Source organism: Dreissena polymorpha, chromosome 14 (assembly GCF_020536995.1).
Source record: "Dreissena polymorpha isolate Duluth1 chromosome 14, UMN_Dpol_1.0, whole genome shotgun sequence".
Lineage (NCBI taxonomy): Eukaryota > Metazoa > Mollusca > Bivalvia > Myida > Dreissenidae > Dreissena > Dreissena polymorpha.
The window spans coordinates 53,934,979-53,951,802 of record NC_068368.1 but is presented as its reverse complement, the minus strand read 5'-3'; the positions used below and the strand labels follow the sequence as shown (position 1 = coordinate 53,951,802).

Genomic DNA, 16,824 nt, shown 5'->3' with positions numbered 1-16,824 from the left:
ATGCTTATTAACAAAAACCGATGGTTTCAGCTAGTTACACATTAATTTATAACGTATTTTTGTTTGGATACTTTACTGAAATTTAAAATAATAACAAGTTAATTCGTACATCATCAACTGTTTACTAAATATTATATTGTACAGAATGTATATCACACAATCATATATAATGAATGAGATGAGCATAACTCACATATAATTTATCCTCGGTCTGGGAACATGAGGTTTATAATTTATCCTCGGTCTGGGAACATGAGGTTTATAATTTATCCTCGGTCTGGGAATATGAGGTTTATAATTTATCCTCGGTCTGGGAACATGAGGTTTATAATTATCCTCGGTCTGGAACATGAGGTTTATAATTTATCCTCGGTCTGGGAACATGAGGTTTATAATTTATCCTCGCTCTGGGAACATGAGTTTATAATTTATCCTCGGTCTGGGAACATGAGGTTTATAATTTATCCTCGGTCTGGGAACATGAGGTTATAATTATCCTCGGTCTGGGAACATGAGGTTTATAATTTATCCTCGGTCTGGGAACATGAGGTTTATGCATATGAAGGTCGTCCCACATTAGTCTCAGCATTTCGCACAAGGTATTAGGGACGACACTTTGAGCTTTTGAAGTTTCCGTTTAAGGGAAGTTTCTTCTCAATAACACTCATGTTTAAACGTGCGTATTATAAAAGAAAATGGATTGCGAATCCAGTACTTTTCGTAAGGGGTAAAATACAGTTTGCATAATAATTGCTATATGAATGTATATAAGAGTTCGCAGTGGTGTAGTGGATATGGTGTCCTCCTAGCGATCGGGAGGTCAAGGGTTCGATCCCCACTGTGGGAGCGTTCTTTAGATTTCCCCATAGACACCAAGTATGGTTTCCCAGGAAACGGACTCGAGAGCGTTTCAAATAAGCCTAAGGCTTTCTATGCAATCGAGCTAAAATAAATAGGTTTAAAGTATATAAATGTATGAAATGGAAAAGTGCACTTAAATTAATCCTCTATTTACGTAAACGATATTTTCGGATTTGCACTATTTAAACCGCCGTGCCAAACTCTCTTGTTACTTAAATGTATGCTTGCAAATGTTCATGCTTCCAATGTTGATATTGTCCAATCATCAGATGCTATCAGCATACCTTATTTCGTCCTATGGTATTAAAACAAAGTAGTAATGATAAGAATAATCTCCTGCTAATGCTGGAGATTCTTATGGTTAATATTTAATACTAACGGGCCGCCATACTAACTGGCGTAAAACATTACATATTTAATTGTTTAATATGATGGACATTTAGCTGTAACTTCCTTAAGCGCGTGTTATTATTATTACGCCATCGGTTGTATTGTACTCCTGTTGATAAAATACCAGAATGCATGGGTTAATTCTCATGGTCGAAATATGTAGGTTATTTAATTTTAACTATGCTGTCCCTTTACAAATTAAATGTAGACAAGAGGGTCGTGATGGTCATGAAGTGCTAAACTGAGTTCAAGAAAACCATTGCGAAGGCTTCACCAAACGTTCTAGTTCTTGACCTCACCTGACTATTTGAACCACAGGCGGTTAACGTGTTGCTATGATATTAATTAGTGAAAACATCATTTTGAATGATAAATAATCATATTATATCGAAAAATTATCTTTTCTGAAAAAAAATTCACTATCAAATATATATATAACAAGGTATGCAACTGAAAATCACCTTAAAACGGGGTGCATCGCTTTGAACAGCCATATCTTCATCAATTGTGCAGCGATTGTCACGATCTCGGTCTTATTCAACGCAGAAATGAATTTCTTTCTGGCAATATCTTTACAAATGCGGGTCAACTTTTAAGAAATAACACGATACACAACTCGTATGACCCAGTTGACAATGATCATGCAGCAAATCATGCATGATTTGAACATGGGTTTCATATTGTACAAATAAACATTCAGAGATTTCATCAAGAATGAGTTATAAATATCGTCTCTAGAGTTTTCTTTATCATTTTATTTGACTTAGTGACCTAGTTTTGGACGCGCCTGCAACAGTTTTACAACATGCCTAGATATTGTCGAGATATTCATTATTACAAAGTAATTGCCTATATAAGTGGCCTCTATAGCGTGGTTACAAGGTTTTCTAAGATTGAACCTGGTGACCAAGTTTTAAACGCGTTATACCCGGTTTCAAACTCCGTTTAGATATTCAATATAAACACTCCAACAATGTTCATTCAAGATCGAGTCATTAATGTGGCGTCTGGTGATTACTCGGTTTTTATATTTGACCTGGTGACCTAGTTTTCGGATGTACGTGTTCCCTATTTAAACAAGAGGGCCAAGATGGCCCTAGTTCGCTCACCTGAGAGGAGTCGGTTCATTCAATCTTTACCTAATGTCAAACTTGATCTAGATATTGACCAGACAAACATCCTGGTTAAGTTTCATCATTATTGAACCAAAATTCTTGCGTAGGGAGTGTTTTTGTTTTTGTAAGATTTGAAATGGTGACCTATCATCAAACTTGATTTAGATCTTTCAGCAACTTTGATAAAGAATGCTTGAGAAATGTGAATGCTAGAGTGTTTACAAACCAAATGTGGACGGACGGACAGCGGACAAAGACCAATTCTAAAACCTCACCTGAGCAATCAGTTGAGCTAAAAAGTGTGTTTCAGCGATCTCAGCCATTTTCCAATTGTCCAAGAAATCAATAAACCCAATGTATTGACTAAGTTTCACGATGATTAGGCAAAATATGTGACTTCCATAGTGTTCGATCACAAGGTTTTTCTCTATATAGTCACATAAGGAAACTGCCCAACCCCCTGGCAGCCCATGTTTATTGACCCATCGGGACCATTTGCAAACTCATCTGAGATATATAAATTCAATCTTTTCACCAAGTTTCATGATGATAGTGCAAAAAATGTGACTTCTTAGAGTATTCACAATCTTTTTTTACTATATAAATATAAGAAAACTGCCCCCCCGGCAGACATGTTATTCAACTGACCGGAAACCATTTTCCAACTCAACTCTCGTATCAAGGAAACAAATGTTTCTGACCGAATTTCATGACATTGGGCAAAAATGTGACTTCTAGAGTGTTCACATGTTTTCACTATATATATAGAGAGAAAAATTACCCGCCCACTGGCGGCCATGTTTTTTCAACGATCTGGACCATTTTCGAACTCGTCCGACATATCAATAAAACCAATGTTTCGATTAACTTTCATGATGATTGGGCCAGAATTGTAACTTATAGAGTGTTTACAAGGTTTCTCTATAGCCATGGAAGGAAAACTGTCCCGCCCACTGGCGGCCATGTTTTTCAACGGACCGGAAGCACTTTTGAACTCAACCAACATATCATTAAGACAGACATTTAAACAAAGTTACATGAAGATTGGGCATTAAATGTGACTTCTAGTGTTTAAAAGCTTTTTCTCTTTTTTTGACCTAGTGAGCTAGTTTTTGACCCAGCATGACCCAGTTTCGAACTCGATCGAGATATCATATGGACAAATCTTCTGACCAAGTTTCATGAAGATCGGACAGTAAATGTGGCCTCCTGATTGTTTACGAACAAATGTGGACGGACGACGGACGGACGGACGGACAAACACCGGTCATAAAAGCTCCCCTGAGCAATCAGGTGAGCTTAAAAAAAACATCCAACCTCGAATAACAATTAACACATAAATGATACACAAATCTACACTGTATTATTATGAAAACATTAATAATCAAAGGGGAGTAACTACTGTAAACTTAAATGCAAATTTAGAAGAGTTGCCTCGCATGTTACATGACCTTAATTCATGATTGTTTACAAGCCTTTTTACTATATAAATATTAGGAAAACTGCGCCGTCCCCCTGGCAACCATGTTTTTCAACGGACCGGAACCATTTTCAAACTTAACTCACGTATCAAGGAAACAAAAGTTCTGACCAAATTTCATGGAAATTGGGCAAAGAATGTGACTTTCTAGAGTGTTCACATGTTTTCACTATATATATAGAGAGAGAAAACATGTCCCGCCCCACTGGCGGCCATGTTTTTTCAACGATCTGGACCATTTTCGAACTCATTCGAGAAATCAATAAAACCAATGTTTTGACCAACTTTCATGATGATTGGGCAAAACTTGTGACTTCCAGAGTGTTTACAAGGTTTCTCTATAGCACAATAAGGAAAACTGCCCCGCCCACTGGCGGCCATGTTTTTCAACAGACCGGAAACACTTTTGAACTCAACCAACATATCATTAAAACAAACATTTTGACAAAGTTACATGAAGAGTGGGCATGAAATGTGACTTCTACAGTGTTTACAAGTTTTTTCTTTTTTTTTGACCTAGTTTTTGACCCGGCACGACCTAGTTTCGAACTCGACCTAGATTTTATTGGGATAAAGCTTCTTACAAAGTTTAAGGAAGATCGGACAATAAATGTGGCCTCTAGAGTGTTTACGAACATATGTTAACGGACGGACGGACAGACGTACGACGGACAAAGACCGGTCACAAAAGCTCACCTGAGCAATCAGGTGAGCTAAACATTCATTCCCAATATTGCAAAGATAAACATTCTGACAATCTTTCATCAAGATGTAGTCATAAATGTGGCCCCTTAGTGTGGCAACAATGTTTGATTGATTTGATCTGGATGCATAGTATTGGGAAGCATGTGATCCAGATTCAAACAGAATAGAAAATGTAGTCATTTATCAAAGAATCAAACAGGTAACATATTTTTTGACGCACATGACCTCAATAACCCTGATTTGAACTCATCCTAGATAATTTCAAGATGAGACATTCTGACAAAGTTCCATAAAGATTCTAAAATAAATGTGGTCTCTAGACTAGCAACAGTTTTTTTCCCCGATAATCGACCTGGCAATGTAGTATTTGTCAAGATAAACATTCTGACCATTAATCCATATTTGATTGAAAGCTCACCTTGAGTACTTTGTTATCAAGTGAGGTAAATAAAAACTGTTAAGTATTTAATAAATTCAATTAACATTTTCTAAACAGCACAATATTTTTTTAATCTATACACTGCTTTATTTGTACATAAGTGTACATCAAAGCTATATAATCTGACGTTTTGCAACATTGTGTGGCTTTTTCTGAATTGACATGGCAATGATATGAATTTATTACCATAATTATGGCACTATAACTCGCAAGTTTATATTAGGCCCACTGTTAAAAGAATCGTGACATAAGTTCACAATTGTACTAATTCACCTTACTTTTCTGAAATAAATTAAAGCAGGACTAAGACGCGTCCCACCTGATAACATAATCATGCGTTTTTGAAATTCACAGATGTATATGGATTTTGTACGACATGAACAGTTCAGTTTCCACACATGACATGAATGAAGAAAACAAAGACCACTTTCATCACAATTTTTACTATCTTCGACTGAATAAGAGCAAAGACATCCAGCTTAAAATGCATGAGCAGCTCACAACAAGTTTACAACAGTATATGATTGTATACGGAAACAATACCACCAAACACAGTAGATATAAATAAACTTTTTGAAGATATAATATATTCCTATGAAAAATAGTGTTGTTATTAAAATGAAGTAACTCAAATTGTTAACAGAAACGTTAATTTATACAGATCATTTACACAAACTCCTATATGTAATCACAATAAATTTATTTGACAGTAGTCAGTTAATTTATTAATAAAGAAGATTACTCTATGTAGGAATGTAACACATCAAAACAGGTTTTATAAATAGATATAAATACAAAATATCAGACTATTTACACTTTACTGGCCATCTTTGATTTTACAGTTTTCTACTCATTATCAACAGCGCAATACAGTTGAACAATACCTCACCATTGCAAAAAGAAGGAATGATCCTGTAACAAAAAAAGGCCAGTGAAGACAACTCAACAACATCAAGAGCACATTGTAACAATAATAATCAATTATCATAGAAATTATTTACAGAAGAGAGCAATAGTCTCCTGTATGAGTCACACAAATGTCAGACAAATGAAGTCGATCATCTTCAATTCCTGGATTTTCTCTCCTACTACCCCCACAAACCATTTCAATTGTTTCTAAGGCAAAGATCAAGGTTAGCTACATCCTTCTTACAAATGAGTCAAGTCTTGTCTTGCCACTGAATATCTTTTTTAATCTGATTATTCCATTATCAAGACTGAACAACATATATAAAATCCTGGATTGAATTGGTGAATACCATTTCAAATACCTAAACTGACCAAATTTAAAAGCCTAAACTCGTTAAATTGCTAAAGAGTCTTCATAAAACTATTTTTTAATGTGAAAACCACTACTAAAAAACTGTGTTTAAACAAGACTATTGCCAAGCAATATATGTCCCCTAATGGATCCGCCATTGTCAGAAATTCCACCATTATCAGAATATTTTTTCTTTTTTTATATTTGTTGCCATATCAACCAAAATTTTTGACGTAAGAACAAAATGAAATAACGTGCATAATGTCCATATTGCCATCTATCCATGTTTCAAATTTCATGAAAAAATATGAAGAACTCTTAAAGTTATCGCAGGATCCAGAAAAAACACCCTTTTAAGCAGTATTTCTAGACTATTTGTTGCCATAGAAACCAGAACTTTTGACGTAGGAACAGAATGAAATGACGTGCATAATGTCCATATTGCCATCTATCAATGTATCAAGTTGCATGAAAAAATATTAAGAACTTTAAAAGTTATCGCAGGATCCAGAAAAACACACCATTTTTAGCAGTATTCCTTGTCTATTTGTTGCCATAGCAACCAGAATTTTTGACGTAGGAACAAAATGAAATGACGTGCATACAGTCCATATTGCCATCTATCCATCTTTCAAGTTTCATGAAAAAATATGAAGAACTTTAAAAGTTATCGCAGGATCCAGAAAAAACACCATTTTCAGCAGTATTTCTAGTCTATTTGTTGCCATAGCAACCATAATTCTTTACGTAGGAACAAAATGAAAAGACGTGCATAATATTCATATTGCCATCTATCAATGTTTCAAGTTTCATGAAAAAATATGAAGAACTTTTAAAGTTATCGCAGGATCCAGAAAAAAACACCATTTTCAGAAGTATTTCTAGTCTATTTGTTGCCAAGGCAACCATAATTCTTGACGTAGGATCAAAACGAAATGACATGCATAATCTCCATATTGCCACCTGTCTATATTTCAAGTTTCATGAAAAAATATTAAAAACTTTCAAAGTTATCGCAGGATCCAGAAAAAAACACCATTTTCAGCAGTATTTCTAGTCTATTTGTTGCCATAACAACCAGAATTCTTGATGTAGGAACAAAAAGAAATGACGTGCATAATGTCAATATTGCCATCTATCCATGTTCCAAGTTTCATGAAAAAATATTTAGAACATTCAAAGTTATCGCAGGATCCAGAAAAGTGTGACAGACACACAGAGCGAAAACCATAAGTCCCCTCCTGTTTCACCGGTAGGGGACTAATAAATAGATACATCAATCAAAATTGACTCAGTATTTCTTTTCATTTTAAGGTATATAATTGTTTCAAACTGATAAATACATGAAGTTTAAAATGCTGATAAAAAAATCACATGGATCTAGAAGTCATTATAAATACAATTTACTTGTGTGTTTAAACATCAAACTTTTATTTAAAAAAAATAAAATAAGTTATAACAGAAAACTTAACAACAATCAACAGTTCCTCTGCTGTCAGAAAGAACTTTTCAAATTGGAATATAACTGGCAATCAAAACCTCCATCGGCATCGTTGTCATACAATAACATGTAACAACAAAATGCAAAAATGCTGCTTTCTCAAACATGACCATAACGACATACAATCCCTGACAAAAACTGTTGGCAATCATTTTATTCATTCAACCCATGCTACAAACGCCTCTTTAAAATAGCCTTCAAGGATTAATTCAAACAGACCCACATTCCGCCTTAGTAAACCTTGGAGTCTTCAGTTGAACAATAAAAAAGACACAATAATGGCACATATAGATTCAAAACAATGACAAGGCGTAAGTGCCTCTAGATAGTCACAATCCTTAAGAAGATTGTCTTAACTTAACAAGGCGTAAGTACATTGAGACAGTCTCAATCTTTTAGATGATTGCACTTACTACATCCCAAATGCACCTAGTGGTATTGTTGTTGTTTCAAAGTCACATTAGGACTTGAAAGATTGAGTTTGAGGCTGGTTAAAATACAGTTCTTTTATGTGCTTGTTTTCTGGATTGTTAAGTACAGACTGCACCAAGAATGCAGTCTCTCTTCGGAGTTTTCTTAGCTCTTCTTGAAGCAGGCGACTTTTTCTGAGAAGCTCAGCTGTTTTAATTGTTGTTTTCATTAAACCAGACTGCTGTAAGGCCATTGCAGTTTGGTTATAGCGATATTTTTTCATGTCAGGCACTGTATTATCCCAAGGTGTACTCCTTGAACAACTTTTGGCTGTCACTTCTGAACTGCAAACCTGCGTTCTGTTTGTGTGAGTGCTGGCAGAATCAATTCCCAATTGCTTTACTGGAAAGCTGGATTCTTCATTGCACAATGGCAGCGAACTGAGTAACAGTGTTTGGTTACCGAGTGAAGGCATTGAAAATGTCTGTGTTACTGCACTCTGGAGTATGCTTGAACCAGGTAAAACAGATGCTTGTCCATGCAATAAATTCAAAGGCTCTCTTTCCTGATCGCTGGAGGTGTCACTTAACACTGGTGCATGTTCGTACTGGACATATGCACTACTGTGCTTTAACTGTTTTTCGCTTTTTCGTTCAGTACAATACTCACTGAGCCCATGTTTTCTAGATATGAGATTGCGAGCCTTGGCTATGTACCTGCTGATATTTATGTTGGATTCACATCCAAGACCCTCATTGACTGCTGCGTTATAGCAATTAGTGTTAACTGAGCCTGCAAGCTGGATGTCCTTCTTTACAGTAACTTCAGGCAAAGGTGACCGGGAATAGAGTGGTGAGTGGGGCACACTTGATGACTGAAAGTAAAAACAAAACATTGTTATAGTTCTACACAACTCTGTAAACATAAGAAACTGTTAAGAAGAAAGATTTGCTGCTTTAAAATAAATGGATATAAATAAACAAACATACATATAAGACAAGTATGCAGGAAACAGTTCAGCAAAATATGTTTAATAAGCTTCAAATAAAAGTCAACCAGCAGTTTCTTAACATGAATATAAGGGGAAAGTTTGGCTTTTTTGTACGTTCATGAGCATAAATTAAATGCTAATGTTATCGTACACATAGTTAATCATACAGTGGATTCTTCCTTAATGATAAGATTACTTCAAATTTTTTAATGAGCAGATTAAGCATGAAAAGAAACTAGAGCTTTGTCACAGGCGTGACGAATACCCCCACTTGCCGCATTGACACATAATATTTTGCATGTCGTCTTCACAAAAAACAGCGGACACCATGCTCAATTTTTAAAACGCACTTAGTGATCCCTTGACCTTGTTTTTGACCCAGAAAGGCCCATGTTCTAACTTGGCCTTAAGATCATCTCCATAAAACTTCTGACCAAGTTTGGTGAAGATCGGATGTAAACTACTTGAATTAGAGAGCGGACACCATGCTGAATGTTAAAAAACGCACTAAGTGACCCCGTGACCTAGTTTTAGGCCCGGAATGGCCCATGTTAAAATTTGTCCTAGAGATCATTTAGATAAAACTTGTGACCAAGTTTGGTGAGGATTGCATGAAAACTACTTGAATTAGAGAGCGGACAACATGGTGAGGTTTTAAAACGCACTAAGATACCCTGTGACCTAGTTTTTGACCCGGCATGACCCATATTCAAACTTGACCAAGACATCATCAAGATACAACTTCTGGCCAAGTTTGGTAAAGATTAGATGAAAACTACTTGTATTAGAGAGCGGACAACATTGTGATGTTTCAAACGCACTAAGTGACCTTGTTTTGACCCGGAATGACCCATATTCAAACTTGCCCTATCATTATCAAGATACAACTTCTGACCAATTTTGGTGAAGATTGGATAAAATCTACTTGAATTAGAGAGCGGACAACATGGTGAGGTTTAAAACACAATAAGTGACCCCGTGACCTAGTTTTTGACCTGGCATGGCCCATGTTCGAACTTGACATACACATCATCTAGTTAAAACTTCTGACCAAGTGTGGTGAAGACCGGATTCAAACTACTTGAAATAGAGAGCGGACACCATGGTCAATGTGTAAAATGTACTAAGTGACCCTAGCTGTGACCTAGTTTTTGATCTGGCATGGCCCATGTTCAAACTTGGCCTTCAGATCATCTAGATAACACTTCTGACCAAGTTTGGTGAAAATCGGATGAAAACTACTTGAATAAGAGAGAGGACACCATGCTGAATGTTACAAAAAGCCACTAAGTTACCCCGTGACCGAGTTTTTGACCCGGCAAGGTCCATGTTCGAACTTGGCCTTAAGATCATCTAGATACAACTTCTGACCAAGTTTGGTGAAGATTGGATGAAAACTACTTGAAATAGAGAGCGGACAACATGCTGAATGTTTAAAACGCACCAAGTGACCCCGTGACCTAGTTTTTGACCCGGCAAGGCCCATGTTCTAACTTGGCCTAGACATCATGTAGATACAACTTCTGACCAAGTTTGGTGAAGATCGGATGAAAACTACTTGAATTAGAGAGCGGACAACATGCTGAATGTTAAAAAACGCACAAAGTGACCCCTTGACCTAGTTTTTGACCCAGCAAGGCCCATGTTAAAACTTGGCCTAGACATCATCTAGATACAACTTCTGACCAAGTTTGGTGAAGATTGGATGAAAACTACTTGAATTAGAGAGCGGACAACATGCTGAATGTTTAAAACGCACTAAGTGACCTCGTGACCTGGTTTTTGACCCAGCAAGGCCCATGTTCGAACTTGGCCTAGACATCATCTAGATACAACTTCTGACCAAGTTTGGTGAAGATCGGCTGAAAACTACTTGAATTAGAGAGCGGACACTTAATACGGACCGACCGACAGACAGACAAGCTCACTCCTATATACCCCCCTAAACTTCGTTTGTGGGGGTATAATGAAGAAATACTTTTAATTATTTTATTGTGTTCATATAAAACAACATGAATATCTGAAAATATATGAATGAATGACTTCATGCAATCTGAGAGCTGACAAACTAACTGTTGAGAATTAAGCTTAATAGCACACGGCTAAAACACGGTATTGGTGCTGAGAGTAGTTCCACTCACTTAAAAAATTTGAAATGTTTGACAGAACATTTCAATGAAGCTCATTATATACCCTCGGGTGTCCCCTAGTCAGATCAAGTTCGATTTAGCTTGAACATGTAGCATACTGCTGCTGAAGAGCCAATGGGACCAATAATACACCGGCACAAATAGAACAATAAGAACTAAAATAGAACAATAAGAACTTCCATATTCATAAAAGACTAATGACAAAATGCTCTGCAAGACATAATACATGTAAGAAGGTTACAAAATAGAGTTTGTAAGTCTAATGGTTGAGTGGACTTATATTTCAGCATTTCATTATAGTTTTGTTCACCAAATGTTAAATATCAAGAAAAGAACATCACACAAGTTTTGTATATGATACACTACTGTGCTACATCATTCAGACATACATATGCACAGAATTGTCAAGTTCTTATTGTATGCAAGTTTGTCAGTTAAATTGTTTACTTAAGATCATATGGCTAGAATGGTATCCTTATATATGTCCCCATGATTCCATGATGAACATATTGTTTAGCAAGCAAGCTTAATTGTTACTTAGCTACAAGTCTTGTTCAAGTTGTTTTGCAACTTCCCTTGTCTCACATACAGGAGTGAGATATATTTTGGCAGTTAATATTTAAACAAAATAATCAAAATGAACATGTCTCACTTACAAGAAAAACATTTTGTACAGCCTATGAAACTTCTCTGCAATTGTTTTACATCTGACAGAATGCAGTGAAAACATGTCAAGAAATAATAGCACTCCCTCAAATGTGTGATATGAATGATATGGCTTATTTAAACAAGACATTTGCAATTATTTAGCACATAAAACACTAAACAATAAAATTATAAAAAACAAGATATGTGTTTGTCAGAAACACTACGTCCCCTTTTGCGCCTCTTTGAAGCTATATATTTGACCTTTGACCTTGAAGGATGACCTTGACCTTTCACCACTCAAAATGTGCAGCTCCATGAGATACACATGCATGCCAAATATCAAGTTGCTATCTTCAATATTGTAAAAGTAATTGCAAATGTTAAAGTTGGGGCAAACAAACAAACACACAAACAAACAAACAAACCAACAGACAGGGCAAAAACAAAATGTCCCCCACAATAGTGGTGGGGGACATAAAAAGTCACAAAATGCTGTTATCCACATAAAAGAATTAAAACTTCTTGAAATTGAAGTTAGTCTTTGTCAATTACAAGCAGATGTCCATTTTTTATTTGTAAACATATTTATTTTTCCTATTACATAACAGCATGTTTTACTTTTACCTGCATTGTTTTCTTAAATAGTTAAATATATTTAGTAAAAATATAACATGAACACTCATCACTATATTAATAACATTATAGTTTTAGTTAATTTTGTTAAAACCATACCATATTTTTTAAAATTGAAGTTGAACTCTTAAACAGTCATTTTCAAAAGTATCCACACTTACTTGTATGATCCAACTCAAAAGAAAATATTCTTCTGACGTTACAATCCTTTCAAAATTAATTAAAACTGGACATAAGAGTCTTGTAGAACAAAACTTTCTCAGAATAGACCCAATCCGATCAAAGTAATGTCACAATAACACTACTATCTGTACAATATTGGACATGATATGCTAACGTTATCAGAGTTATGGTAAGGCAGCTTGAGACATGTCTTATATAGAGATGCGACAGTTGAACAAATACTGATAGCTGGATACTTCACCAATTGGCATTATGTGTGAAAGTCATCGCAACAAATGAGACATGCAGGAATACAGCTTTTAATTGAGAAAGGATCTCTTTTGAATAGATCTACAAAATTTTGTAGTATTTTTTAAACTACTGCACTGATATGAACTATAACACTCATGGAGTTTTTTGTATGCCCCCCTTCGAAGAAGAGGGGGTATATTGCTTTGCTCATGTCGGTCTGTCTGTCGGTCCGTCCACCAGGTGGTTGTCAGACGATAACTCAAGAACGCTTGGGCCTAGGATCATGAAACTTCATAGGTACATTGATCATGACTCGCAGATTACCCCTTTTGATTTTGAGGTCACAAGGTCAAAGGTCAAGGTCACAGTGACCCAAAATAGTAAAATGGTTTCCGGATGATAACTCAAGAACGCTTAGGCCAAGGATCATGAAACTTGATAGCTAGATTGATCATGACTCGCAGATTACCCCTATTGATTTTCAGGTCACTAGGTCAAAGGTCAAGGTCATAGTGACTCGAAATAGTAAAATGGTTTCCGGATGATAACTCAAGAACGCTTAGGCCTAGGATCATGAAACTTGATAGGTAGATTGATCAGGACTCGCAGATGACCCTTATTGATTTTGAGGTCACTAGGTCAAAGGTCAAGGTCACAGTGACCCGAAATAATAAAATGGTTTCCGGATGATAACTCAAGAACGCTTAGGCCTAGGATCATGAAACTTGATAGGTAGATTGATCATGACTCGCAGATGACCCCTATTGATTTTGAGGTCACTAGGTCAAAGGTCAAGGTCACGATGACCCGAAATAGTAAAATGGTTTCCGGATGATAACTGAAAAACGCTTATTCCTAGGATCATGAAACTTGATAGGTAGAATGATCATGACTCGCAGATGACCCCTATTGATTTTCAGGTCACTAGGTCAAAGGTCAAGGTCACGGTGATCCGAAATAGTAAAATGGTGTCCGGATGATAACTCAAGAATGCTTATGGCTAGGATCATGAAACTTCATAGGTACATTGATCATGACTGGCAGATGACCCCTATTGATTTTCAGGTCACTAGGTCAAAGGTCAAGGTCACAGTGACAAAAAACATATTCACACGATGGCTCTCACTACAACGGAGAGCCCATATAGGGGGCATGCATGTTTTACAAACAGCCCTTGTTTAAATTACACATACTCAATAATGATATAATTATTCTGTTACAATTAAGACAATATTGATCCTCAGGTTGTTTGTTGATGACTATGATACTTTACATAATCTTGGTCTCGTGCAATTGTCTGCCAATTGAAATAGGAAAAGAAATTTCCGGTCACTCCAGCTCCATGTATTCGCCAAATATACAATCACTATCAACCTGGCAACGTAGTATTTGTCAAGATACACATTCTGACCAAGATTTATCGATATTTGATTTAAAATGTGGCCTTTCGAGTGATAATTAGCTTAATGTTGATGACGGACACCTCACAACACTGGAGGTAGGGTGCTCACAATAGCTCACCTTGAGCACATTGTTATCAGGTGAGGTAAATAAAAATGATAAGGATTTATTAGTTGACTTAACAGAAAGCACTAAACAGAAAGCACTAAACAATTTTCAGCACATTAAAGGAGCCACAGCCAAAACAACACGCTTGGTGCCTTTTCATTTGGAAACACAAACTAATATAAAGACATGTCTATTGCAATAGGTTAAATTACCCGGTATACATCAGCGTGAGGTCACTGAGGATACTTCAATATGTAAGACCAACTATTTAAAACAATTAACAAAATAGGGTGGGCTGGAAAAAATGCAAAAAAATACGGACAAATATTCAAATACAGTTTTCTCAAGCCAAAATAATACAGCAAAAATAACAGACAATGAATTGTTGAACTTTGTCCGTAGATATGACAATAGGACAAAATCAACTTAATGCATAACATAAAAACAAAGTCTTGAAACAATTTCATTTAAACAGAAAACTCAAGACACAGCTTGGCATTTCATATCCTATGTATAACTTACTTACAGGAACACATTCGAATAAGTGTTATAAACATATTGGTATTTGTATCGTCTATTTTCCATTCAAGAAAACTGGTGATCCTTCTTGCTTTTATTATCCAACCAAGCTCTTTTGAAAAACAATTTTGTTTCGTAATAATTAGTTTAAGATACATAACGCTAAAAGCACAACCATAAATGGGCAAAGAAGGTATAAACTTTTAGCATGACCATAAACAGGAAACACAGAAATAGCATCATGACGTGCAAGCAGTCATGACTCATGACATTTTAATCAGTATAAACATACAGTGGGACATTAATCTCTAATGATCCTGTGTTTACAGAGTCATATAAACCTCCTTTAATTTGGGGCTGAAACCCAGTACATGGATCACTCTGAGCACAAAACAAATCTTTCAATCAAACAACTGCGTAGGAGAGTGTTTGCACATTATTTTTCAGTTGCATGACAAAATGTTTTAAATACTGATTCACGATTGCGTAATCTAATGGATTTGAGTGATTTACATGTTGTTTTCTGCCAGGGTGTTTACTTAGGATTGTATTAATTTGGTTATTCAGTTCAATTGTGGAATCAATAACATATTTGTGAATGAACGAATGATGCACTGACATGTAATTGAAAAGGTGGGAAAATTGGGTTAATAGAATGAGCATTAATATCAATTGTGTTAATTATTAAAGCTAAATAGTAGCAAGCAGGGTGTTGTATTGGTACTATTTTAACCCTTTCCCCCTCAAAAGTGAAAATGGCTATGTGCAAACAGAAAAAAAAACTGAAAAGGCTGCAAGTAACTCTCAGTCTGTTCTTATCTTATGCTATTTGCTGCTCATCAGTATCTAAGGGTTTAAAATGAAGCCTTTAAAACTTGAATCTAGTAAGAAAGGTCTTTAATTAAATCTAACTTTCAAAGGGACTACAAATGCTTCAAAATAAGTATCTTTAAGGTAAAAGTATAAACATACTATCTTTTAACCTGTTGGGAATGTATGGTTTAAAGCATGGTATATCCAAAATTCAGGTCCCCGTTGTGGTAAAAGTGGTTACATGGATAATTGCGGAAAACAACTGATTATTGAAAAGCAACAGCTATGTAAACACCCAAGTGATGTAAAACCAGTTTAAATTAGTTGAAAGTATTTGTAAAACAAGAGATGTGTTTGTCAGAAACACAATGCCCCCTATTGTGCCGCTTTGAAGACATATATTTGACATTTGACCTTGAAGGATGACCTTGACCTTTCACCACTCAAAATGTGCAGCTCCATGAGATACGCATGCATGCCAAATATCGAGTTAATATCTTCAATATTGCAAAATTTGACCTTTGATCTTGAAGGATAACCTTGACCTTTCACCACTCAAAATGTGCAGCTCCATGAGATACGCATGCATTCCAAATATCGAGTTGATATCTTCAATATTGCAAAATTTGACATTGACCTTTGAGCTTTAAGGATGACCTTGACCTTTCACCACTAAAAATGTGCAGCTCTATGAGATATGCATGCATGCCAAATATTGAGCTGCTATCTTCAATATTGCAAATTTTGACCTTTGACCTTGAAGGATGACCTTGACCTTTCACCACTCAAAGTGTGCAGCTCCATGAGATACGCATGCATGCCAAATATCGAGTTGCTATGTTCAATAATGCAAACTTTTACATTTGACCTTGACCTTGAAGGATGAACTTGACCTTTCAGCACTCAAAATGTGCAGCTCCATGACATACACATGCATGCCAAATATCAAGTTGCTATCTTTAATATTGCAAAAGTTATGACCAA

General features: G+C 35.9%; 1 protein-coding gene across 1 annotated transcript in view; it reads right to left on the bottom strand.

Annotated features, from left to right (window-relative positions):
- Positions 1-8,836: 8,836 nt before the first annotated feature.
- The window catches only part of LOC127857810 (uncharacterized), a 30,574-nt gene continuing 22,586 nt past the window's right edge, over positions 8,837-16,824 (bottom strand). Inside the window, exon 7 of the mRNA XM_052394480.1 lies at positions 8,837-9,037. Within this exon, the coding sequence (XP_052250440.1) occupies positions 8,977-9,037 (61 nt within the window). The 3' untranslated portion in view covers positions 8,837-8,976. The remainder of the gene's footprint in view (positions 9,038-16,824) is intronic.